At 36.4% G+C, this 27,803-nt stretch overlaps 1 protein-coding gene across 2 annotated transcripts in view; it reads right to left on the bottom strand.

Annotated features, from left to right (window-relative positions):
* The window catches only part of EPHB1 (EPH receptor B1), a 360,618-nt gene that overhangs the window by 77,645 nt on the left and 255,170 nt on the right, over positions 1-27,803 (bottom strand). For both annotated transcript variants that reach the window (XM_070945401.1, XM_070945402.1), the window contains exons 4-5: positions 20,454-20,609; positions 7,530-7,865 (exon numbers count right to left, since the gene is read on the bottom strand). In XM_070945401.1, coding sequence (XP_070801502.1) covers positions 7,530-7,865; positions 20,454-20,609 — 492 coding nt within the window. The remainder of the gene's footprint in view (positions 1-7,529; positions 7,866-20,453; positions 20,610-27,803) is intronic.

The raw sequence follows: 27,803 nt of genomic DNA, 5'->3' as shown, positions 1-27,803 counted from the left end.
CAGTGCCTTCCTGGTATTTTGGATCACTCAGATCATCCCAGCTAGCATAACCAATGACAAGTTATTATTAATCTAATTATTTGGGTATGCCAGAATAAAGAAGCCAGGGAAAGACCAGTTTTTTTGGGGTGGTAGGATTTTTTTTTTTAAAGCCAGTTAAAGGTTTTTATGCTGACTTGTTAGTGTGTAACAGGGTGGATAAAAATCAATGATTTGTTTTAAAAAAATCAAAAAAATCAGATTTTTTTTATTTTTATCGAATTTATTTTAATAAAAACCTTTTGGGGTAAAAATCTATCGTAAGATTGTTTTCTATTTAAGATACATAAATAATTTAGTTTATTCAGCATGAAACGGAGCTTAGTTATGTAGCATGAGGCTGTATATTCTGCAACACTGGGACTACCGATGAGTCAACAGTGGGTCAAAGGAGTAGCAGAGATGACAGTTGCTCTTTAAAAATTATGATTTAAATCGAGTTGATTTAAATCAAGCCTTTTTACTAGTGATTTAAATCATGATTTAAATTGTGATTTAAATCAACTCGATTTAAATCAAATCCACCCTGGTGTGTAACATAATACGTAACACAAACTAAGCATATGCACTACAAATTATACAGGAAAACATTCCTCTGATTGTTTATATTTACCCAAATCTTATTTTGTGCTGTTATGGTCGTTCTGTTTTGGAAGAGGCAGCTCCTGTGTATTCAGGAATTCACTGAGTGGGGTGACTGCTTATTTTTTCTAGTGGGTGATGTTGACAGTCCTGCCCTGCCTTTGTTTGCACAGCACATTTAATCCTGGGTTTTTAATTTTTTTTTTAATCTTTCCACATCCGTTCAGAGAAGATGATAATTTTCCAAAATTAAACACTTAGCTTGATTGCTGTTTTGTTAATTGCCACATTCACAAACCCCCCCTGGTGTTCCTGCCTATTTAACATGGATAATGCTGCAAAGATGATCAACATCAAATTGGTACGCAGGTGGATGGGCAGCAATACTGAGGCTTCCCCATCCTTGCTTATTCAGATGGATTGCTTTGCATTATTGCATGAAGGAAAGAATCATACTGAAGTAGAAATCCCTTCCAAAAATCACACAGACAAACAATAAGCACAGGGATCAGAATCAAGAAGCTTCTTATTGCATTAGCGTGTATGCAACAAACTGTGCAACAAGGAGTTGATGGAATATTTTAGGAAGCTCTGCCAATTTTTCTATAATAATGTCCCCATACAATAGTCAATTTGCTTAACAGGGAAATTTTCAGATTAAAGAATTAATCAAACTTGACAGTCTCACCCTTAACCTATGATTTGATGCAGTCATTAGCACAAAAATCTTGATTTCAATAAGGATTTTAGTAGGATACAAACACAGTAGGTATCTTGGATTGCCTTTTTGTTCTAGTTCCTGATTTCTACACAAGGGCACAGTATCACTTTTTTAATTAATGAGAAGTGTAAAGTTTAGGGTTTACCAAAAGGTGAAGTCATAGCTGTCAGATAGCCAAAGAAGCATGGCCTTGATTAAATGATCTTGTTAGGTTGCTAATAAACCAAGAAACCCAAAAGTGTGTTGGCAAGATAGGGATGGGAAGAGAGCCAGATTACAATTGAAAAAAAACAAAACAATAGGAATCTCAGTTGTAATCACACTCTCCTCTCTCTTTGCTATATATCCTTTTTTTCCCTCTAAGACATAATCTCAGTCTAGTGTTTTGAGGGGGATATCAACCATTCTGTAGTAAAAGTCAACTATGACAATCAAGCCATACAAAAATGTCATGTCTAATTTACAAAAAGTGAACAAAGCCTGCCAGAGCTATCTTATTTCCATGGTCAGAAACTTGTAGCAGGTGTATACTAAGTTTTGAAAAATCTAAAGACAAGTCACCTGAGAAACTACCAAATTTAACAGACATTTTGTTACATCAGAAAAATGACAGATATACCACTATTAAGAATAATATACTTGTGGGATTTTTCAAATGTATTTATAGAATCTATAATCATCATAACAGATCTGTTGGTAAAAATTCATCAGGCAAATTAATTCAAAACAATTGAAATGTAAATTGCATCAGAATGTCTTACAGGAATACTATGGGGGAACCTATATCCCATAATACGCCAGGTCAGAAATTTTTGTTCTACTTTTTTCAGAGACCATCGAAAAACAGTAATTTCTGTCTTAGACAGAGCATAATATATAAACTCATAGAAAGTTCATGTATAACCAAATCATATATGTGTATAACTCTTACATAAGGAGATTATGACCTGCTATATATATTCCATTAAAATCAGACTAAAAAAACTACATTATGGATTACTGCAGAGGTAACAAAACATTTTTGTAGGTAAAGGTTGTGCTTAAAACTGCTGAGAGCCAAAAATGTGAGTGAACTATCTCATGTCAGACATATGGCTAAAGAAGTATACTTTTTTTAAAAAGTGATATGTCAGTTTTGAACTTTCACAACATTTATCTATGTTTCAGCTCAAAGTGATGAGACATGGTGATATCAGCTTTCAGCACCTGGGAGGAAGAGAGGTGCCAAGGGCCAGAAGAAGGTATTTGTGCATGGCTTTGAGACTACAGGTTGCTCTCCTGTGATTTAGTGTGATGTTTTTATTCTTGTCTTTAAATGGCATCATAAGGCATGGAGTTATATCTCTCTGACTCAAGGGAAGGGTTCAGATGAAATGGTGAGGTAAACTGTATGGTCTCACAATATACCTAGGAGCTCAAGAACATTGATAATATTTCTTGCCTAATACCAACAATGTACCTTGTTTTAAAGATTCCCAGACATAAACATTCAACTGTAATCTGATAACTGGAAACTCAACTCCAGGATTAAACTACTCAGAATAATCAAATTAAGAGTGAAAGCTGAAATGTACCACTGTGTTTCCTGTCTTTAAATCTCTACTATATTAACAGGTTTTGCAAGTTACTGCTCTTTCTCTTGGTTATATGAAGGGAATTGGTGAACAGATAAATGCTACAACAAGCAGCAGGAGTTAAGTAGCTGCAGTAGGATATTCAGGAGACTCCAGGAATTGACAGTTTGACACAGTGGTCCCCAACCCCCGGTCCGCGGACCGGTGCCGGGCCGTGGAGTACCTGGCACCGGGCCGCGCAGCGGCCGGGGGACATGAACGCTGCAGCGCAAAGGCTCCTGGGCCGTGCGCAAAAGCTCCTGGGCCATGCGCAAAGGCTCCAGGGAAGAGAGCCCCGCGCAGGTACGCACGTGTGGCCCAAAGCCCCCACCCCTGCGCACGCTCAGCGGGCCACGGTAAAATTATCAAAGGCTGATTGGTCCGCGGCGATAAAAAGGTTGGGGACCACTGGTTTGACATATGGACTCCTGAAATTTTCTGATTGTGTTAATTCATAAAACTACTACTGATAACTAAGATTTTTTTTTTTTATCACAGGAGGTTTGATTACTCTATAGACATTCTTCTATATCCTACTTTTTTGGATGAAAAGTTTCAAGTTTCAAGTTTCAAATGGTTGAAATTTGAAAGAAAATAGGTATGTCTGTTGCAAACTGAAAAGGAAGGTATATCTGAGATATCGTGATTTAGGACTCGGAATCTGAAAAAGTTGTTCCAGAAGAACTAATCGAATATCACCTTTTGTCAGGCACAAGCAAACAGATCCATACATGAAAGGTTCAAGTTGACTATTTTATTTGTTTTACCTATAGTAGAGGAATCTCCCCAGGCTGCCTTGCCTTGAGAACTAAGAGATAATATTCCATGGAACTGATTAGGCTTAAGTCTCTTGTAGCGGTGCCAAAGACTCAACACTAATTCCCTGCTTGATTCCTCCTCCTTGCCTAGCTGGTCATTTCCCAATATCTTTAGCAAACATCAAGCCAAGAATCATCGGAGGCCTCTCAAACAGAGGCAGCATTAGAATAACTGGAGCAGATGTTGATATAGACATCTGTAGATTAGAGAAGTAGAGTCCCAGGGTTTCAAGCACTTGAAAGTAAAGCAAAGGCATTCAATGAAGCAAAGACATGCCTGCCTTAATTAAAACAACTGGCTGCAGCCTTATTTAAGAAGCAGATCTGACCCTGAAACTATGAACCGTAAGAGTGATTGATAAATCTTATTTGGTTCTCTGAACTTCAGACTGAATCCTGACTAGTCCTCTGTCTGTTCCTGTAGAAAGTGAAGCTATTCAGGCAAGCCTTATCATCACAGAGTCTGATTTATGTTCCTTTGCTTGTCTTCTCAGCCTTGAGTAAATTGCTTAGCATTACCTAGCAATTCTGTGTGCATGTGTGTGTTTGAAACTTGAAACAGGAAGTATAGGAACCATGTTGCTGATATACAATTGGCCTGCAGCAGCTGAAAAAGGAATAATGACATCTACTGTATGCCTGCAAGCTTGTTCACATAGGAAATTAGGATGTACATTTGAGAAAAGGCCCAGTTAGCAACATTTCATAAAACAATAGCCTAGCAGGCAAATGGATAAAATTGTCAGTGGTGCAGAAGACCTCAAATCCATTTAGAGAGTCCTTCAGGCCTATCACTTCAGTAAAAGCTGAAGAACTGAAGAGAGCCCTGCAGATATAATCAATTAAATAGGAATGTATTGGATGGAGAATTTTATGGAAGGCAAAAGGGACAGATGGAGAGATAACTGTTTCCAAGAAATGAAAAGAAATATATGGGTAAATGAATAGACAGATGGCTAAGCTAAGGATATAGGTCAATTCTTGCGAACCTGAGAAAAGCATTCAAGTTTGTTTCTGTTAAAAATGCTTAATTAGATTAATTAAAGAGAAGAGAACTGACATAAATACTTTTTGAGCGTGAACTTAGAACATGCAATTTTCTCCATCATTTGTCCTTATTTAAAGTCTGTTACCCTGTTTCTTTCTTTCAAGAATTTAATAAAGACTATGTAGACTGTGAATGCATGCCATAATATGTGAAGATACAGCTGCCTGTAATATGCTTTTCTGTTATTTCTAGCATAAGCAGTACAGCTTGCAGTTAGCAACTGCATTTGCAGATTAGCAGGAAAACAAAAACAAAAACAAAAATCAACAAGGACAGCAAATCAAAATGTTAGGAATCAATGTGTGAGTCAATGTCAAACCTACACTATCTAGTCCACTTTGCATTCCTATTACTCTCCCTTTAAATACCTATTGTGCTCAGCACACCATTTATACTTGCTTAAAATGTGCTGAATGCTAATCCTCATTTCTAATTGCCAAATATGTGCTTCATCTTTGAGGCCTTTCAAACACAGGATGCATCCTCAATATGCTGAAAGCAATTGCACTTTATCTGGAATGGATAAATGCAGAGAAAAGCCAGATACAATGCAAATATATCAATTTTTAATAATCAGAGATTTGTGACAGGAATAATCAGGAAGAAAAAGAGCACATGGACAAATGGGGAGTAGGGACACCAGCTGACAGGAACAAAAAAGAGCAAAGGACATACCACCTAAAAACAATGGGTCTATACAAAAAGAGGAAGGGCAGACATTTGGAAACGGCTCCATGGCTCCAGTTTAGCCAACCAAAGAATGGAGATGACCTGAGGCTGGAGAATAGAGCAATAGAAGAGCAGATGACCAGGTGACAAAATGAAGAGAATGAAAAGGAAACAGAAAGGATGGACAAAAGGGCATCACTGCCAAGAATTACACTTCTGCTTATGTGTCAGTTGTATCTATGGAGCCCAATTCACTCTGACATGTTGAGCTGACAAAGTTCCTACGTCTCCGAAACAGAACGCCCAAATATTGATACCAATATATTTTTAAAAAAAATTTATTGTGGCTATCGGTGTGAATTCTTCAGGCATGGCATTAATAAAGGCTTCCTATTTTATATATATTGCACAAAAGAATAATTTTCATCCTCTCTTTATAGCCAAAACAAAACAGATTGTGGTTTATTGTCATCTCTCAGTGCTTCAACAGTTAATTCTTCTCTTCATTAAGCTTTTGGTCAGGGTCACTACTTGTTAGCTTTTCTATCCCCCACCAAAGAATACATGCACAAACATTGCAGAATAAATCTCCCCCCCCCCAAATCTCTTAGGAGATTTCTCTCCCAAGGAAGAGTCAGTAATTGATTCATCTATGATTATCTCTAGTTTTAAAAAAAAAATCAGGGGAGAAGAGAGATGACAAAGTCCAGAAGAAATTCTGGTTCTTTCTATAGGTTGCTGTGGTTTTGTTTTTGCTGCTAAGAATGTTAGTTGCACAGCTATTATTCAGCTATTATTCAGCTGGTATATGGATCCAGATGTTTTCCTTCCAGAACATGTTTCTAGTGTGACTATCTCATCAATCCAATTTTCTTTTTGCTCTTTAGGAACATGAAGTTCTTCCACCAGCTAAAGACTGTGAGTACTGAGTGCCACCATGTGAGCAATCCAAGAAACTGTGAGATGAGCAGCATATGGGTTTTAATGGCCTGACATGGCTGCTGTTCTACTCACATGCCTGCTCTAGAGTTTCACTTATTTGCAGTAGCTGCAGAATCCAATCGCAATGTAATACATGTTATACTGCCCCAGATTAATATACAGGCAGTCCTTGACTCACGACCATAATTGAGCCCAAAATTTATGGTCAGTGAGAAATTTGTTAAGTGAGTTTTGCCCCATTTTATGATCTTTCTAGCCACAGTTGTTAAGTGAATCATTTCAGCTGTTAAGTTAGTACCATGGTTGTTAAGTGAATCTGTTTTCCACATTGACTTTGCTTAACAGAAAAGTCGCAAAAGCTGTTAACATGATTCTGGGACATGACTGGGATATCGCAAGGTCATGGGATCAGCTTTTGCGACCTTTCTGTTAAGCAAAGTCAATGGGGAAGCCAGATTCACTTAACAACCATGGTACTAACTTAACAGCTGAAATAAATAGGAACCAGTTGCCAAGCATGCAAATTTTGATCACATGACCATAGGGATGCTGCAACGGTTGTAAGTGTGAAAAATGGTCATAAGTCACTTTTTACAGTGCCTTTGTAACTTTGAACGGTCACTAAACGAATTGTTGTAAGTTGAGGACAACCTACATGACAGTACTATTGGTAATTAAAACACTAAAAATTCAGTTATCTGCCTTTGCACATTGCAACATTGCAACATTGCTGTTGCTTCTGCTAATTCATTCACTATCCCAGATAAGCCTACTGGAAGAAGGCAATGTTTTGGGGAGCTGTTAAGTATTATTCTGCTACTAAGACTATCAGAGCTATATGATGGGTGTCCTAAATTCGCCAGTTACAGCAAAACCTGGCAAGAGATCTACTTCCATCTCCCAGTGCTTAAAAGGGAAGGAGAAGAAATAACAAGTATCAAGATCTATAGATTATTCTAGAACTTGATTGCAATATTTAATGGTTCTGAAATCAAGATATATTTAAAAGTAAATTTCAGTGTCAAAAGATTTTTTCAATTTTCTTTCTCTATGTTCATGAAGAAAATCACACAGGCGGTTCCTGAACTGCATCTTACCTGCTTGGTTGGTGGTGATGTTCACTGAGGCATGCTGTGGTGGGAATGGGCTTTTATTAGACACCCCATTGACAGCTTGAATCTCAAAGGTGTATGGCGTATGAGCCCACAGGTTGCTGATGAAGACGCGAGTTCCTGTAAGGCCCAGTTGTCTTGGTACAAACTCCACATTGTCATCGCAGCGGGAGCAGCTACGGCGATCTGACCGACACTTTTTGCAGACTATGTTATAGGTGACATCATCGCGACCTCCTGTATCCCGAGGTGGGTGCCATTCTAATATAATTGAAGTCTCATTGACAATAGAGATTACATTCCGAGGTCCTGAGGGAACACCTGTTAAATAACAATTTGCAGATCAAGGCTATGCAACTAAATATATGGCTGCAGTAAAATGTATAATTTAGTGGTATTTTAAAACATTTTATTTTAAAACATTGGAATATTTGATTTATTTAAGTTTTGTAAAAAATATTTATTAACTATTTAAATCAATTGCAATCATTCACTTAGGAAGTGACCACATGAGTGACTGCTATATTCCTTGTGCTTTTCTAATGTGGGTCTTCTACTGAGGATGGCTGAGATTATCCCATTTTCCAAATGATCTTCATTGTCTTCTCCATGGTATTAGATAAACATTTCACATTCCCAAATATTCCTCTCTTGAAAAACTTGATTTACTGGTAGCTTGCTCTGGTCTTCCCACACTTGCCTGACCCATTACTATCAGCAGTCATCAGGGGTGGGTTCTAAATTTTTTTTACTGTAGGTGTGGCTTATTTTGTGGGCGTGGCTTGTGGGGGGGGTAATGTGACTGGGTGGGCATGGCCATTTTTTTTTTACTTTTAAAAGCATTTTTTCTACAACCTTAAGAGGTTGCAGAAAAAAATGCTTTTAGACGCTTCTGACGATGAGGCAAGTCAGCTGGGATTGCCAGAGGCTTTTAAAGGCATTTTTTCCCTATAACCTCTTCGGCCGAAGAGGTTGTAGAAAAACTGCTTTTAAAAGCCTCTGAAATCCCAGCTGAGCCGCGCGATCGTCAGAGGCTTTTTTTTTAACTTCTAAAAGCATTTTTTCAGCCGAAGAGGTTGTAGAAAAAATGCTTTTAAAAGTAAAAAAAAAACAACCTCTCTGATGAGGTGGGTGGGGTAAGCAAGCGGCGACCGGGCCGGGAACCGGTTCAGGGGCATGGCCAGCCAATGTTATTACCAGTTCTCCGAACTACTAAATTTTTTTCCTACCGGATCTTACGAACTGGTGCGAACTGGGAGCAACCCACCACTGGAAGTCATGTAGGAAGAATTTTAGTCACGTGTTTATTTTAAAATAATATTTCATTTCTACTTAGTTTCTTCTTACTTGTAAGTAGGTTTTGAAGAATTATTATCTTAAAAGAGAATATAAGAAATTATAACAAATATATTTCATTCACAAATTCTCAATGATCACCTTAGCTAAGAAAATTGACAAGTGATGTTCCTAGGAGAGTTTTTTTTGCTGGGCTCATTTATTTCAGTTACCTTGAAGCATCTGATATCAGGAAATAACTCATGGATTGTGTAGCATAATCATCTTCATACCCAGAAGAGCATGAATGTTGTCTTTTTCCTTGCTTGTTTGTGTCACAGCCTTGTGGTCATCTTGAATACATTCTCTCCCCATGCAGCATGGTACTAATATGGTATCACTCACTTAAGACTTTTATCTTTGGATGATATGAGTCAAACTAGATTACTTTTTGTTCCTTCCAAATAACTGTATCTAGCTACAATACTAAAAAACAAAAATCTATTTTCTGAAAGGCACATACATATACAAACACACGTACACATACATGGGCACACACGGACACACACAAGGACACACACATGGTCACAGAAACAGACACACACAGACACACACACACAGCGATCAACTGAATTTGAATTTGAAAGTCAATTCTTAAGTTCTGCGAGGGAAGGAAAGGGAAAGGAGAAATGTGGAGTCCAAAGCTTATCTTCCTTAAAGCACTCTCCTGTAGAAGTGCCCTAAACTGTAGGATGGTTAAAAAAGATCTTCCACTGATATTTGGTAAATACAGTATATCTTTGTATATAAAGATTATAGCTATTATTTTCAGCTGTCTCTAGTGCTGAATAGAAAAATTATCGTGATTCTATTAGTTTTCATTCAGTGTGATGAAAACTTTTGATTATATTCCTGTCTTTACCAAGAAGCATTTGCCAAACTGTATAGTGTCATTTTTACCAATAAAGGAGAATATTTGTAGCTCAGGGACCTTTGTGCTCTCTGAGCTTGATTGAACAACCAAGCTCAGAGAGCACCAAGGACCTCTCAGTGTCATTTCTCTTAGCAGAGAATTCTCCATGTGATCTAGGTATGGTTAAGGATAGGATTAGCTAATAGAAGAAGGAGGGAGCTATAACTTAGGAGAGCCAAGTAGAAGAACATTTCACTAATTTAAATGAAATTTAAATCTCCATGACCAGTTGGATTATTTTAGGATAATAAGAAAGGTGACTGCAGACTGAATTTAACCATGAAGTTTTGACATGAAGTTTTGTCCATAATTGGGTATTGGTGTTGATAACGGGGAATGCCCATTGAGTTGTTGAGACTGTCAGTGCAAAGGACACTTGTGACTGGTTGATTAGAAATTCTGCTACTCGGGTTCCCATAAATAACTCACATTGTGCTATGAAGATTCTCATCCTTTCCGATTTTTCTCAAAATCTTTCTGACAATCTTCCATGACGTCTCTGTAACATAGGTTGCACTCTGGGAACCGCTGCCTGTGCCAGGCCTACCAAGGGTGCTGTCTGCCTCAAATTCTGCATCTGTTGCACTAGTTGGAGCAATGCTGCTGACAAATTGTGTACTTTGTTCTCTACACCATCCTGACATCATAGAACGGTGTCCATTGTTGTTTCATCATCATTAGCTTAACTAATGATCAGCACCTGGTAAGAGCTGGGTAAGTTTCAATGGCAATTACGGAGGACTTGTTTGTGGCTATGTAATGACTCTCAAGTTCTCTTTTTACCTGTTCCCTTGGTTCTGTCAGTCCTTCCCCTACACCAGTGGTGAAATCCAGCCAGTTCTAACTGGCTCACGCGAACTGGTAGCGCTGGTGGCGGGAAGCTCTGTCCACCCTCCGGGATGTCATTACATCCCATTTTTTACCCTCTGTGCATATGCAAAAGAGGTGCGTGCATAGTGCGTGCGTTCTCCCACATGCTCCCATTCCCGAACTGGTAGCGACAGTAAGTGGATTTCACTGCTGCCCTACACATAGACTGGATTGCTACATCTGCATTAGGTGATTATCATTATTTAGGGCTTCTGTTATATGCAACAAAAGCAAATTATTTATTTGAAGCTTGTCCTTGGTTTTTCCTCTGCTAACTCATGAGTGCTGCTTAAGTTTTATAGATTTATTGCCATGCCCTAAGCAAAGCTCTGACAAGTACAAAGCAACAATCCTGATAAAAAATAAGTCGTATTTGGTTGGTTGTTCTTCATTGGTAGTACAGTGGCTCTCATCTTTCAGAGTCATATGCTGAAGACATGCACTTTAACATTTGAAGCAAAAAATCAGGAAAAGAAAATGAGGGTTTTGACACATGCAATTCACAATAGAGCCTTGTCTGGAAGGCAAGCACAACTTTCATTTTCTGTCCATTTTTCTCTCCGAAAAAATAGCAATAGCACTTAGATTTATATACCGCTTCATAGTGCTTTACAAACCATCTCTAAATGGTTTACAGAATTGGCATATTTCCCCCAACAATCTGAGTCCTCATTTTACCGACCTCGGAAGGATGGAAGGCTGAGTCAACCCTGAAATGGTAAGGATCAAACTGCTGGCAGTCGGCAGAGTTAGCCTGCAATACTGCATTCTAACCATTTCTGTGCCATTTCTGGTGTCTTCAAACATATTCCCATCTCTGTACTGACACCACATAAACACAGACAATCTGATTTGCTTATATTTCTGTGTCAGCTGCTCCTCAATCAATCTACCTTGTAGGCATCATGTTCATGACCAGACTCCAACAACTTGGGGTTCCCCTTTTGTACTTACAACTCTCTTTATTGTTTGGATATTTTTTTTATCAATTTAGTTGCTTGTTTTGCTGAAATATATGTTAATTGATGACTATCATTAAATTTTGATTAAGTACATTTAATTGATTTGTTTTTATATTTTAACTATAATTCCCTTTTTAACTGTATTAGTCAATACTTGAAGCAAGTTCTGGGTGGAGGTATGTATTCATTCAATTTATATGCCACCTGCCTTGTCTGGAGTTATGTTTGCCAGATTTTAAGTAATTAAAATCTGGAAAGCTCTTATTGATATGTTAATATGTAAAATTGAAAAAATGGATATTTTGTGAAGTCTTAGAAAGGTCTCCTTTACGATTTATTTTCTATGTAGTTACTATGAGCAACAGGGACACCAGAGTTCAGACTATTTACCTCATATCCATAGGAAGTATCAATCTATGAATAATGAAGCACTTTACAAGGTAAGAATTTAGTTCAACACTGATTTTCTACAGAGGCAACAGGATAAAAAGTCAATTAACTGAAGTTTAATAGCCACAGAATTCCAGTGTGGACCATACTGAAAAGAATAACTAAAGACACATGTACATGTGAAAACTAAACCAGCAATTGTGCCCAGAAGAAAGATCTCAAAGCCAATTAATAACAAAACAGATCAACTCAACACTGGTCAAATCATAAAGTAAACAGCATATGGCCACGTTCTGTTAAAAAAGAGCAGTAGTTGATAACTGGATTCAAGCTAGAATATACAATATTTAGTACTGAATTTTTCAAAATCAAAACTGAAGCCAAATGTTTCTTTTCTGCTATTATTGACCTAGAAAAATGACGATAGTTTAAATATACTTTAAACAAGAATGTTTTAAAATAACTTTACTAACAAGCATTCATCTGGCATTAAACAGATATATGTCCTTAAGTTAACTATCTACAAGTTCACTGTATTTTAGTGCAAATATATCAAACTATATTTCATTATTTCATCTGATAATGATAACAGCAATGATCTGATCAACACAGAGGTTCAAGATTTTCAAGACAATTGGGGAAAAATGATTTGTAGCTTTTACCCAGAAATTGTTGATTTTACAAAAGTCATTCAAGTTAGGATTAAAACAACAACAACACTTCTTTACTTTCTTTGAATTACAAATGTCTTCAAAGAAATCCCCTCTAGCGATACTATTTACTCCTATAGAAAAAAAAAACTAACCAAAAAAATTGATCTCCAAATATCTTGTCTACATTTTCAAGGTGAACAAATAATATTTATTCATGTATTTATTGTTTATATGTTCTGCCTTTCCTCTGCCTTCCCTTCAACAATCCTGTGAAATATGTTGGAACCAAAATAATCCAGCAAGCTCCATGATTAAATAGAGACTTGAAAAGGCAACCACAGGTTCCTTTTGTTTTCTTCAGAATGATGAAAGCACTGATGCACATCCTGCTTACAAATCTCTTGGGTGTATACAGGTGACATCACAATGCATATAAAAATGGGTTGGGATTTGCATTATGATGCTACAGTGATATTTGATTGTTTCTCATGCCCCAACCCTTGTCCCCCAAGAGTGATTTCTTGATCCAGGGACTTCCTGATCAAAACACAACAATTTAACCCAGAGATTGCACTAATTCCCAAAAATAACTATCACAATAGGGTAAACATATATCTCTGCTTAAAATGAGCAAGCTAAGAGCTCTTCATAGAGGCAACTTTAAAATGCTTGTCTCCCATCCTGGAAATTGAGCCAATTTAAAAAAAAAATGAAAATTGAAAAAGAAAATAAATTAAAAATTAAAAATTACACAAAAAGAAAAAGAGGAAAAAATAGAGAAAGAAACCTCCCCCTTTATTCCTAGCTAGAATCAACATTAACAGTTTATTACTTTCCCTTACAGTAAAGTCCAACACCTCACCCCTTTCCCTATAGACCCATCTCTAAAACCTCATATCTCCATTTTGATCAGGAAAAGGATTACCAGAAATTATTAAAAACTTGAATTTAAATTCCTTTTATATTTACACGTCCATTTCAATTTAAGCATATCTCCCCATTTCCTCTATTCAAATAAACAAAATCTTTAAGACAAAGTCATCATCTAGTCCTAGTAAAAAAAAAAAAAAAAGTTGAACATTACCAGAAATAATAAGCTATTACTTCAACCTTGGTCCAATAAACCAATTTCATATTATTTCTTCTTTCTTTCAAATGTCTTAACTTCTTCACAGAAAGTTCTAACATCTGCTTTCTCATATTCTCTTTGTCTGTTCCCTCAAAACTGACTTTGTCAAGGCCCTTTTCTAATTCCAGTGTGGCCAGCAGAAGTTCAGCAGTCATTTAAGAGTTGAATGGTCTGTAAATATAGCAAATCAATGAATACATTTTGTGCATTCTTTTTCTTGCACTGGGGCAAATATAGTGTATATAATGAGTACTAATTTGAAGGATTTTGTGATTCTTCCTCATTTATTTGGAGACTAGTCCTTTTACCACTTAGCTTTGTTGGACACCACATCATTGATATTGGTGTGGAGAGGCTGCTGGCCATTTTGCTGGGATCAAGGAAAATAATTAACAGGCAAGTGTTTCAACATCTTACTCAAAATAAAATGAATCAAAAGCAATTCTGTTGAATCTGTCATAGCCTACCTCTGCTCAAGCCCTGGAGGGTTTTCCAGCTGCTGTCTCTATTCCAAATTCCCTACTATCCTCCTCTTTCCCCTTTTCTTCATAATTACATTCAGAGAGGCACTTTGAGAGAGCTTCTCTGATCTGTTGCCATGGTTACACAGATGAAAGCATTTTGTTAAAATTGCTAGAAAAATGCTGTCCTTTTAACGAAAATTCTATTCCATTTAATTTTTTTCCCTATCAGCACAGATAAAGTATTTGTCATGAGCCATCTAGCAGTAAAGGCTTTACTATGTACACAGAAGACTAAAACGGTGCTGCACTTAAAAATGTAACTATGTTGAATTCATAGATACGCACTCACTGTGAAAGCCTACAGAATTATAAAACATAGTCATTCTTCCCAGTGAAAAATAATGATCCTTTTCTCTAGACTTCTTGACCCTTTCTCTCACCAATGAGGGGGAAAAAAACCATAAGGTTAAATTTTTTTACTCTACAAATGCTAAAGTTCACTAACTCAATTTTCTCTGATCTGATGAGTTAGGATTAATATTTGAAGAATTTCCAGTCAGTCCAATGAAATGAATATTCTGGAAGTTGTAATTTCATCCCAATTGAAAGTTGCTAATTATGGAATGGTGACTGACTGGAAACATTGGCCACTTCAGGCTTAATCCACCTTCAAGCACCAGGTTAGAAGAATATGAAGTAGTCAATTAATCCTTTTTCAGGATTCTATTAATGTAGCCTTATAATGAAATAGAATTACCTCATCTAGTCATGTTTCCTGTTCAGTTTACCTGGAAGCCCTGACAATCAGTCACTTGATAGAACCTTTTATCAACTTATTTGAGCAGTTAGTGGCAGACTTTTGAAAAACAGACATTATAGTTCTATTGCCTTCCTTAGTGTAATTCAAAATAGAAAATCCATGTGGCAAAAATATTGTATTTCCAACATTACTCAGTAAATAGATAAACCATGAGATAAAGTCATGGTTTGAGTCTTTTTTATTAGGCAAATACATACTGTTCAGAAAGCTATGATTATCTCAGCGAATCAAGGAGAAGAAAGGGAAAAAAGATTTACTTATCCTTTCATGGAGCCTAGCTCAAATTGGAAACTGAATGGCATAGGAATCTCCCCTCTTCCAACACAACGAACCTGCAGCCAAAGGCTATTATTAAGCTCATTTATCACCAGCTTGGCTTGGAAAGGCCAGTCCAGTATCATTGATTAAAATAAAGTTTCCAGAGCTATTTCCAGTTACAAAGCTAATTTCAAACACCATCTGTAAGAAATCAGTTCAGGTCTCTGGTAAGAGATAGCTACCTCTTTCCTGCAATCAGGAAAGTTGTCTTGCCCCAACTGACTCACCCTGGCCAACTTGCCATGGCACAACTCACTGCATAACTATTTATTGTGCGATAACTCAAGAGAGGAACAAGGAGAATTGCAGTGGGCATTGTCTTGCTTTAGGTTTGAACTTTCTCAAGTTAGTGAGGGGTGAGCTGCAATTCTACTTGTCTCTCTCATCAGTTATCTCGCGTTGAATTGTCCTGCAGAGAGTTGTCCCATGGGCAAATTGACTGTGGTGAATTGTCCCACGATGAGTTGGCTGGGGTGAGTCAGCAAAGGTGAGCCAGTTGCGGCAACTTGTCCCTTTCTGCCTGCAATTGGCTGTTTGTGGGAAGAGAATTGAGAAAGAGAAACTAGGATGCCCGTACAATTTTGCAGCAGTCCCACTTACTCCTTGTTTTAACCCCATGTACTGCCCTGATAACCAACAAATTAACCTTTGGGCAGAGGTAGGCTGCTGGTGGTTTGGACCGGTTCGGGCGAACCGGTAGTTCCAGCTACCAGTTGGGACCGCCCACCCACCCTGGCGCTATCCCTTCCTATATATCTCACTCTCTGGCTTGCTCACCCTGCCCACACAGCCCAGCTAATTTCCACACCTTGCCCGCTCTACTCACTGTGGCTGCCCAAGAAGGTGTGGCTGAAGCTGTGCACAGGAAATTGCCATGTGGTTGAAGCTGCGTGCAAGCGCAGAAGGCACACATTTTTGGTTCTGCACTAGGCGAACTGGTAATTAAATTATGTGAAGCCCACCTCTGCCTTTGGGGAATTTGAATCTACCCAAATAGGAAGGGCCAGGGATCTGTGCTTAGGGCTGTATTCTGAAAAGTATGCAGCAACAGAGAAATAGCGTAGATGAGGAAAAAAGCATGCTATTTTTAATATCATTAAATAAGTGCAAATCAGTCATAGCTTCTAACTGTCAGGCACAAAGAATCAGGACTATACACTAAATTGCAGTTGAGAAGATTTATTGCTCAAGCCCATGTACAAGAATTTATTCAATTAAAGTTCAACATTAAACTGGTACCAGATAAGAGTCAATGGAATTCAGGAGTGGTTGGACTTAGACTGTTTGTGGGAATGTAATGACTCTAGGCTGATGACCCATTTAACTCCACTCTCCACCCTCCCTGCTCTGCCTACTTTTCTCTTACACTAATATACTCAATACACATACTGCATAATTTTAAAACTGTACATTTAACCCAAAAGACATTGAGGAAAAGAGGGCTGAGAATTCCATATCTGTCTTCTCTAATTGTCACAAAATATGGACAATTATATGCTAGCCTACTTCATTTTCTAAATCTAGTTGTGATCTCATAGTTTACATACAGAGGTCTCCTTAGCAAATATTTTAATAATGAATATTTATACACACACACACACACAAATACTATTTTATATATTTATTGTTTTGCTTAATTGTTGTACATTGCCCAGTCACTTTTCAGGAGATGCATGACCATATATATATGATAGATAGATAGATAGATAGATAGATAGATAGATAGATAGATAGATAGATAAACATATATAGGAAATTTTATTCGTACCTATGACTGTTATTATTTGCCCTAAGTTTCAGAAGGTTAAGCCTTTTTCAGGCCTCTGAAATAGTATTTCTTATTAATAGTAATTTGACTGTTATTGTTCTGTTGTTTTTCTGTCTGCTTACACACACCTTCTTGCTCAAATTTTAAATGTAACTGTAGAACTCTTGAGTGATTTCTGTATAATTTGTAGTATGTTCCACTGTTCAGAACTATCTAGATTAAGCTGCCAAAAATAGTTTAATAGGCTCACAATAAGAAGTATGTCTTACTGGATGAGCAGAGGGGAAGGGTTGGCTAGAAATGGAGGAAACAACTTTCCTAACATCATAAAATTACCATCAGTATCTATGGCTCTCTGTGGTCAAAAAAGACAAATCAAAAGGTTTGCTTTCAGCTGCTTTAAATTTAGCTTATTTTTCTAGAAAATATAAGTTTAAATATTTAATAAATCAGTCAATTCATCAAAATATTAATTCTGCAATCATAATGGAACTAAGTGAATCCACAAGTTTGAGACTGTAACAACTCATAACCATTATAACAATGGTGATATTCAAAATTTTTTCCTACCGGTTCTGTGGGTATGGCTTGGTGGTATGTGTGTGTGTGTGATGTGATTGAGTGAATATGGCCAACTTGATGTCACACACGGCCATGCCCACTCAGTCACATGACCCCTCCCCATCAAGCCACACCCACAGAACCAGGTAGGAAAAAAATTTGAATTTACAGCTATTGTTAATTTGGGCCATTACCTAGGAGCATATTGTTAGATAGACTATATCTACCAACTGCTCCTTTGATGCAGAATAAAGCAAAATCTCCTGGTGCCCTATTTCCCATCCCTATTCAGCTGTTATGTACAAAAAAGCATTCAAACTGGAATAACCAACACACCTTTTGTGACTTATTATGAGTAAGATGTGTCCATCTTACCAGTCACACATTGTTTTCATTGGCTCTGGAAAATCTAGTAGCCTCTTGATACATATAGCCAATGATTTAAATGTTATGTGTTCCTTGGGTTTCTGTTTCTGCTTTTGCTGAATGTCATTAGTGTCATTATTCCATTTCCCCAGCTCCACCCCAACATGCAGAATTTTGCTGTCCAAAAATACCTTTCTCTCTTCTATTGAAACTGGAAATTGGATGGGATGGGATGGGATGGGGGAACAAACATAATCCTTTACACAAATGTTATACATGCACAGACAGAATGTTTCACAAGGTTCAGTGCAATATCTATTGGCTATCCACTCTACCTTAGTATTACAATAATCCTGATTTTTACTGTTTTGTGAAATGTATAAAAGTTAATGAAAATTGCATCCCTAGCACTAAATGAGGAACTTTAAAAGCATACTAGTGAAAAGCTCCATAAAGCAGGAAATGCACTGGCAAGGAAGTGAACAGCAGCAATAGCTACCATACAGTACTAAATTTATTTACTCCTATGGCATATAACAATTTGGGAACAGAACATCTGGCACCTCAAATTAAAACATTTTAAAATTAGATCTTAACGAGCAGAAATAAAAACTAACAAATTGACTTTTTTTACATACAGTACTTCTCTAGTAAGGCATAGTGTAAATCAGCTATATAACAAGAGGCAATAAAAACAGATTTATTTACTACACTTCCTGTTACCAGTGATCAAGCAGAATATGGAAATTAATCTCTTATTCCAACCCACATTAGGCAACTCATAACTACAATGCAATTACCTACAGAAGCATTATGCAGAAAGTAGTATGCTAATATAGACTTCTGTGTAAACAAGCTGCAAAGGAAGTTGGAAAGGTCTACCTCTTCCCTGGAAATACAGGGGGTCCCAGCAGTCTCCAAGCAGGGAAAAATAATTTTCAAAATCTTTCTGCAATATGGTATTACAATAAATTACACAAATTAATTCCAAAATATTAATTTGTCCAAAACAAGATTAAATTACAAATGAAATGTAAATTGAAATAACGGATAATAGTAGAAATCACACTAGATGTAAGGCTGAAAAATCAAGAAGGCTATCAAGAATTTCTTTTCCCCTAATATGGGATTGTCACTCCATTGTCTTCTGCTCCCTTCAGAGATATTATAGACAATTCCCTTTTTTCCGCATACTCTGAATGCGCACACAATCAAGTTAAACTTCAGAGATCCTAAATTTCTAGCTTTGATGAACCAACAGACTAAGTATTAAAACATTACAACTGCTAATGCATCTCTTATGAAGAGATGGTATTTATGTCCTAAATGTTTTTTAAAAATGATAAATTCACATGAAAAGAAAATTACTACTGATTATGAAAAATCATTAAGGACTTATTTTTTATCTAATATAACATACGTGCCAATAATCTGAATGATAGTCATTTAGAAGACTCACAGTTTTCATCCTTTTATTATACGTACTTATTTCTGTCTGTCATTAACATTTAATGGTTAATATCATCCATCCCATCCAATGAGGTGGCTGGATGGAGTAACTGAAGCAGTTGGCGTGATCTTAAATGGACTCCAGGGGATAGTAGAGGATAGGCAGGCCTGGAGGAACATTGTCCATGGGATTGCGATGGGTCAGACATGAATTCGCGACTAACAACAACAATCATCCAGCCCTAAATTGTGAGCCTTTGTTCCCAGATCTTGTAATAATAGCTGTTGATAAGTTTTCTTTTCTTTTCTTTTTTCTCTGTGTTTCTACTATTGCTGTTCTGCTAGGAAATACTAATTTTGATGACATCCTTTTTCTTGTTGGTGCATGTTAAAAAATGATTTTTTCCCCTTCTTAAATAGACTTCCTATATTTGTAATTAGCTATGTACTGGTCTGAAAGCTAAAGGTTAACTAACATTTTTCAGTCTATTAAAAATAATTTTAACAACTTTATCTTTTACGTGTACATATTCTTCAGAAATGATTTGGACATCATGTGAGCAATTCTCTGCTATTCATTAAATCATGCAGATTTTTTTTAGGCTTCCATGCAAGTTTGAAAGAAACATCTGGTTGTGGCTTTTTTAAGGAATTGTCTCCTTAAAATTCATATGACTTTTAAATCTAAACCTGGGGGAAAAAAATCAGACTGCTGTAGTAAATGCAGGAAGGTGTTGAGCTGGCACTTGTTTGAAGTTCGGTGCCCTTCTAGATCATTTCCAAAACATGGTTATCACTATGATTATCATGCAGGCTATTCCTGAATGTTGTTTCTCCAGCTCTATTTATGAAGAAAGATCCAATTAGTTTTGAAGCCAACCTGTTCTCAGAAATAAATAAATAGTACTTACTAGTACAAGCTACCTCTGACGGATCAAAGTCAGACCGGTAGTATCCGTTGCGACAAGTGCAGATGGCAGCAGCTTCTGATGTGGAGCGACTGTTGGGAGGACATTGTGCGCAGACTCCTGTTCCTTGATGAGCTTTGAACATCCCTGCTGGGCAAGCTGCAACAGGGAAAAGAGAAGATACTTTTTTTTTAATCAATATTATATAGCACAAAAAAAGATTAAACTTGCTTTGATATATTTTATCAAAAATATTGAAAAAAATGACATCATAGTTTTAATGTAGCATTTACGTCTCTAATTTTAATAAAATTCATAAGGAAATGTCTTGATATCAGGCAAAGAGATAACTACCAGTAATCTATGGATAACTAATCTATAAATGTCTTGAGACTGACTTTGTTGCTTATGCACTTTGCTTCTAAACCACATAATAACTACACTTTTCTGGTAAACCTAATAAAGACAAAGGACAATAATCAGGATAAATCATCAACAGCTGTTATAATACATACAGCATTTATAACATCTTCATAGTTAAACACTGTTAAGTTATAAAAGCCCTGACAGTATTAATGCTTAGAAAAATATTAAGATTTTATCTGGTTGGTTATTGAAAAGACTTTAAAATAGACCTCTGACAAATCTTTGTAGGAAAGGAATTCCATAAACATAACATCCTTTCTCTTTTGACCTCTAAATTCATCTAATTTGGTAAAGGCATCTCTAGATGAGCACGTGCATTCTAGATTAGATTGATGTTTAAGATATCTTTTTCCACAGCTTTTCACCATTTCATTTTTAACTGAAATGGATAATGCCAGAACTTTGTACTGAACCCAGAATGAAATTGTTGCTACTGCAATTGGTAAAGAATGGGCATTGAATACGATCATGCTGGCATGTTCCAACTAGCAATCTAACTGCCGTATTTTAAAATCATTGCCAAAATTCACAACTTTTTGGTACATATTTTATTAAAGGTCTGAAAGTAGGAGACAGAAAACACCATATTTGCAGCAATCCCAAAGTAATAAAAATTGGTTCTGAGTCTCCTTAGTGCCAAGGTATTCTGTTATACGTTGTTTTCACAGTGAAATGGGTTGCATATAAATTTAAAAAGTAAATGCATGTGAATAGCAATCTGAGGGGCAACATTTTATTGGGAATTTTTGCATTTATAATATTGAATAGAAAATGTTATCTGATCAATTTTTAACATGGAAATTCAGGATTGTGGACAAGACTGACAAGTGGGGGGAAAAATCCAGAAGGAAGTGGCAAACACTCTCTCTGCCAAAAAAATCATATATATTCTTACAGTCAGTAGGGATTAAACTCAGTTCAAGAGTATATTTAATTTTTAATAGTATAATGTAGAATTCTTCAAAACTCGGGACAATTCTCATTCAATTTATTATTGTACCATTCTGCCAACTAAATTGACCAACAATAATTCCTAAGGGAAGTTATTCATCATAAGCATACTGATGATATCTAGACAGACATTTCTGTCCAAGGAATTCTGATGATATGTTATGATGGAAATCCTGACCAGGTCTTGGAGACTATCAAGATTTGGAAAGGGACTAAAAAGTCAATGTTGAAGCTTCTGTTTGTCAGAAATGGTTTCAATTTTCTGGAACAGTCTTCCCAAGTGATCTTATGACATTCTCATTTCCCCATATTTAGGAATGTGTTCAAAATAGAGTTGTTAACACAAGTTTTAAATATTTAATATCAATAGATACACATCATCATATTTTGTTTCATGATATATTAACCTATTTTAATTTCTGTTGTAAATCAACATGAATATTCAGAGGGCTTAACAGTACAAAAATTAAACAAAGACATTTCAATAATTTCCTACTCCTACTACACATCCTATTAAAGTAAATCATATAAGTATCTGAAGAATTCTAGTAAAATGTCATTTTCAAGCTTGCAAATGGAATTATTCCAGTTTAATGTTTTATGTGCCCACAGCTAGATATGAATGATGTGCAACAGTTTGTATCTTTCACAAACTACCCTAAAACTGTCCCAAAGGTGCTTTTTCAAAAGGCAATTGGACGTTCTTGTTTTACCTTCAAGACATTTCTGAAGAAGCTTCTTGGATGAGAAGTGAAATGTCTTCAAGAAAAAACAAGAAAGTCCAGTTGCTTTTTGAAAAAGCACTTTTAGGACAACCATGACCTGGTTGACTGAAAATCTTCATAGACATTTACCCTAAAACTGCTATCATTATAATTCTTGTTCAGTTTTGATGCAAACATAAATGGTGGCCCTGGCAACTAGTCAAACTAGTGTTATTTCCAAGTTAATCTACGCTTTGTACTAATTTGTTATTATAGTAAAGATTTTTTTACTATTCATTAATGGTACAATGATACTATGAAACTCTTGCAGTTATAATCAATAGCATTAGCTGTTGGTATTCATTTGGATTCATTTGTAATTTCTCCTTTTTCAGCATGGTAGCCTTGGAATCAGGAGCCTAAGACATTCATGCAAAACTGCTGCTACCAGTACTAGCTGTAAATATTTGTATAGCACATATATTTTTATATGGCACATTCCTTCAGAGGTTCAGGCCATTATGTTTAGTTGACCCTGCATAAATGGCCAGCTGTCAAGATTTTAGTATCATGGTATTGCAGTTGCAACCTAAGTTCAGATCTTCTCACACAATTGACTCCGTTATAAATGTTAATCTTTTCAATCCAATTGGTAGCTTTGGCATTGGGGCAGATTTTTTTGTGTGTGTGGGGGGGGGGGGTATTTGTTTTTAACCAAGCCACTAGAATTCAATATTCTGAAACGCCTGGGTCTAGTTTTCTAATGTTAAGATAGAAATGTACACAAGGAAGACTGAGGCAGCTGAGATCTCATCTTATGAGATAGGTGAGATAAAATTAATAGTTGACATGAGTCCAGTGTGAAATTTTTGTTTGGAGTGGGAGGTTTTTGAAGCTGAAATAAATAAAGAAATCTAAAATAAGTATAAGAAGCATTAACTTGACATGGAATCATCTCTTATACTCATAATGAAGGATGATATGCCATTAAGATCAGAAACTCACATAGCCTACTGTAACACATTTCTATTCATTTTGGTAGGCTGTGAGTGTCTGATTTACATAATAAGTGAATAATAATATGCTTTACATGCAGAATATCCACATTGTGTGACAATAATCAAGATTCAAGTCCTGTCACAAAAGATAGATAAAGAAATAGGAATAGTGAGAATGGGTAAAAGAATAAGAGAATGTCTGGAGAACTGTCAAATTCAACTTTCAGTTGTTCAAAGATCTCTTCTTTGATCACTTTTAACAGTTTCTCACTATTCATATGAAGATGTCTCCATATTCATGAAAGACACCTATAAAATCTTTTGATTATCTCATTCCAAATTGCAAGCATTTCTATGGTATCACCTAATATGTGTTCAACAGAAAGTTAGCAATACATTCATAAATAGAAAACTAGAGCACTGATAATAGTTGGATCTTTGCATATATCTACCAACTTTGCATGCTTTGTGATGTTCAATACAAAATGCCAATGATGGACAGAATTGCTTGCTCCAACTACTATGGAAGATGCCTAGCCCAAAACTGAATTAGTTGTATTTTCTTTTCTCCCAAATATCTTTCTTTACATATCAGTTACAATATGAAAGGAAACAGATGGTTGCTGTAAGGTAGCAGCTCTGAAGTTTACAGTCTAGATTGTATGTATAACTGAATAAGAGAAAAATATTGAAATGTCATTGACCTGAGATCACTAGCTGAAGTGATATGTAAGCAGAAAGGCAGTTATCAAGAACTTAGACTTCTGTCAAATTAGGATCTAAGAAAAAAAAAGTTTTGAAAAGACAAAAAAATGCCTTATTTTTGAAAATGCTACCTTCAGAATCCCAAGTGATTCAAATACGGCAGCTATTAGCTAAAACAACAAAAAGAATTCTTAAGATTCTACCAACTGGAATTACATATTCTGGGTTCAACTTTTCTTACCATCCTTTTATTTCTTAGTAGATCTGAGAGTGATTTACGGGTAAAAAACTAGAGGCAAATCAAACATTCCTAGAGGGTGGTTTCAGTCAAACAGGATAACTGAGTGGTAACATAAAATAGGCACCCTAATTATAAATGTCCTAGTTGGCATTAAGGAGATTAATTTATTTCCCTAGGTGTTTTTGTTTCTTTGTTGTCTGTCTGAATTTGTGCTGCTGGAATTTGGTTGGGGGTCTCTGTTACTACTACTAATCTATAAAATGTATTTATCAAATTTAGAGACCACTCATTTCATTCACAAAGTAAGTCTATATTTATAGCCTGCTGACTTTTTTCATAGTTTAAGTTTTATGATTTTAAATCCTTGAGCTTTTAAATGTATTAAATATTTTCAATGATAACAAACTGAAGAAAATTTTATAAATCTATTTATGCATTTGGTCTATAAAGTGCTATGGATTTGATTCTAAAAGATGCTCAGGAGAGTATTGGGGTACAGACATAGCACCTGTTTTTCACTGTCAATCAGTTGCATTTTTGTTTTGCACTAATATAAATATTAGCATACTTGGTTAGTTCTTACTTGTTTCCTGTAATTCCTAGAGTCCATAACTGCTATATTTTTGTTTATGAGATATCTGAACAGGCAAAGGGGGGCATGGACATTTGAAAAGGAGGAAAAATGGGAGAAAAACAGGACATGCTGCCTAATTTTCTTGGCATTTGTGACAAAAATTACCATAAAGAAGTCCCCCTCCAAGTACTTAGGACTACTTGTAAATGAAATTATTTTTTCCAGCATCAGGAAGATTGATTTTTCAATCACAGAAATGTACTAGAGCCAGTAAGGAGGCAAAAGCATTCAGCATATAACTGATTAAGGTACAGAAATTCCAGACAGTAGCTCCTGGAGGTACTGATCAAGGTCATAGAGCAAAGCTTGTTAACTTGTAGTTAGCACTTATTTGGGAGATGCTGCACAGCATAGAAAAGCTGCACAGGAAAAGATTACTTGTGATACTCAAAGGTACTGGACAATCTTTGATTGTAAGGCTAAGTTTGCCAAATGGAGTACATAATGACAAAAAGGAGGATCTGTCTTCCTTTTCCTAGACATCTGGAAGCCGGACCTCTAATTATTTCCCTCTGTTCCTAATTTATTATTTATTACTTTATTTTGTCACATTTCTATGCCGCCCCACTCCCAAAGCGCTCTGGGAGGCTTACAACAGAGAATAAAACAATGCAACAATATCTCATACAAAAATTAAAAGAAGACATTAAAACATTAAAACGTTAAAACACATACACTCCAATTTGTGGCCAGGTCTTGCAAGATCACTATAACGAGATCAACGGTCCCAGACCTTCCAGAAGAGGCAGGTCTTCACCGCTTTGCGGAAGGCCAATAGGGTGGGGGCGGTCCGGATTTCAGGAGGTAATTGGTTCCAGAGAGCCGGAGCAGCCACAGAGAAGGCCTTCCCCCGCGGGCCCGCCAGCCGACATTGTTTAGGTGACGGGACCCGGAGGAGACTGACTCTGTGGGATCTTACCAATCACTGGGAGCTATGTGGTAGAAGGCGGTCTCGAAGATATCCTGGCCCTGAGCCATATAGGGCTTTAAAGGAAATAACCAACACCTTGAATTGCGCCCAGAGACTGATAGGGAGCCAGTGCAGCTCGCGGAGAATTGGTGTAATGTGGGTGTATCTAGGTGCACCCACTATAACTCGCGCAGCTGCATTCTGGACCACTGTAGTCTAATGCACAAGACTATGTGGGATCCTTGGTGCTCTCTGAGCTTGGTTGTTTTCTTGCAGACATTTCACTACCCAAACTAGGTAACAACATCATTTCAACCCGGAGCTACAAATATTCTCCTTTATTGCACAGAACTATCCAAAACCAATATCCATTTAAAGACAGAAACTATAGAATATAGAAGCATAAAACTCCTCATAAAAGTTTGTAAAAGGGAGACGTCAGAGACATAGTGGGAGAAACCTCAACAGTTGACTTACTAACAAATTGAAGTTTTGCAACTGGCTAATTTTATGAAAATGTTCATGCCTTGTTCTCAGCATTCTAAATGTCCCACAATCCAAAGTGTTACCAGCCCAATCTGTTTCTTCCTTCTTTAGTCTTTTACCCCCAAAATAAGATACCAGAATGCTTAGAGATAAGATGAGGGAAATTGAGGCTGGTAACCAAGGAGCAGAATCTGCAAATTCAGACTCATTAACACTGAATTCCCTGGGGAATTCCTTGCCATGGAATACTTAGTGCGGTCAGAGCTTGGTTGATTAGTTGCAGATATTTCTGACTAGGTAATGAATTACCATCCTAGCTCAGAGGATGGTAATTCATCATGATTCATGATTCAAACCTGAGCTACAGTGTATATTCTCTTCTATTGGAATTCCTTGCTAGCCTAACAAAAATTATACCATTAGGAGGATTAGGCAAGCCTGATCAATTTGGTTTTGCTCAATGTCATTATTTTTCCAATGTCAAAATAATATTATCTCATAACTCTGAAAAAAAAAACCAATATAGTTTTGTTTTATATGCAATTTTACTAATAAACCAGTTTTCCCCTATAAAATCCAATCGTGCCTATTATTTCCACTTATTTGCTATTGTGCCTTCTTCAATAGTGTGTGTAAATTGTTTCAAGAGACCCAATCTACAGAAATTGGAGAAGTACAGTAAAAATATTAAAATGTAATTGCATTTCAATCAGCACATTGATTTGGAAAGTGCAAATAAAACAAATTTCTCTCCTTATCCCTGACTATTGAAATATAATCAAAATGCTGATAACACTCACTTATCCTTTTTCCTTATATTTGGACTATGGATGCTTTGTACTAATAATGGAGTAAATGGGGTTATACTGATGTTAAATTCTGAAAACATAGCAAATAGAATGGGTGATTTGAAAACAAAGATAAAAGTTTAGAAGGTAAAGCTAAAATTATTCATCTATTAAGATTCTACTGAAAGAGGTGATTTATTAACCCACTTTCTAAATATTGAGAGAATAGGAGCAAAACAGAATTTCCAAGAAAGTGTATTCTGTAGCCTAAGATCAATGCTGGAAAAGGTCTTCATGTACTTCATAAATGTGCCTCTGTAACTCTATGAGTCTCTTCTTATAAACTTTGTGGTCAGACAGATTTGCAATATGAAAGGCAATTCCTCAAGTACAGTAATCACACTTTAAGATCCTTGAAATTTTAGAGGTCACTTTAAATTACCTATGATAACCAACTGGTAACAAGTATAGATTTTCAGCTAAAGCATTATGTGGTCCCTGCTACTCGGA

This window comes from Pituophis catenifer, unplaced genomic scaffold (assembly GCF_029215685.1).
Source record: "Pituophis catenifer annectens isolate HBS135680 unplaced genomic scaffold, rPitCat1.0.hap2 SCAF_6, whole genome shotgun sequence".
NCBI lineage: Eukaryota > Metazoa > Chordata > Lepidosauria > Squamata > Colubridae > Pituophis > Pituophis catenifer.
Note: the sequence above shows the minus strand (reverse complement) of the source record. Positions and strands in the feature narration are given on the sequence as shown.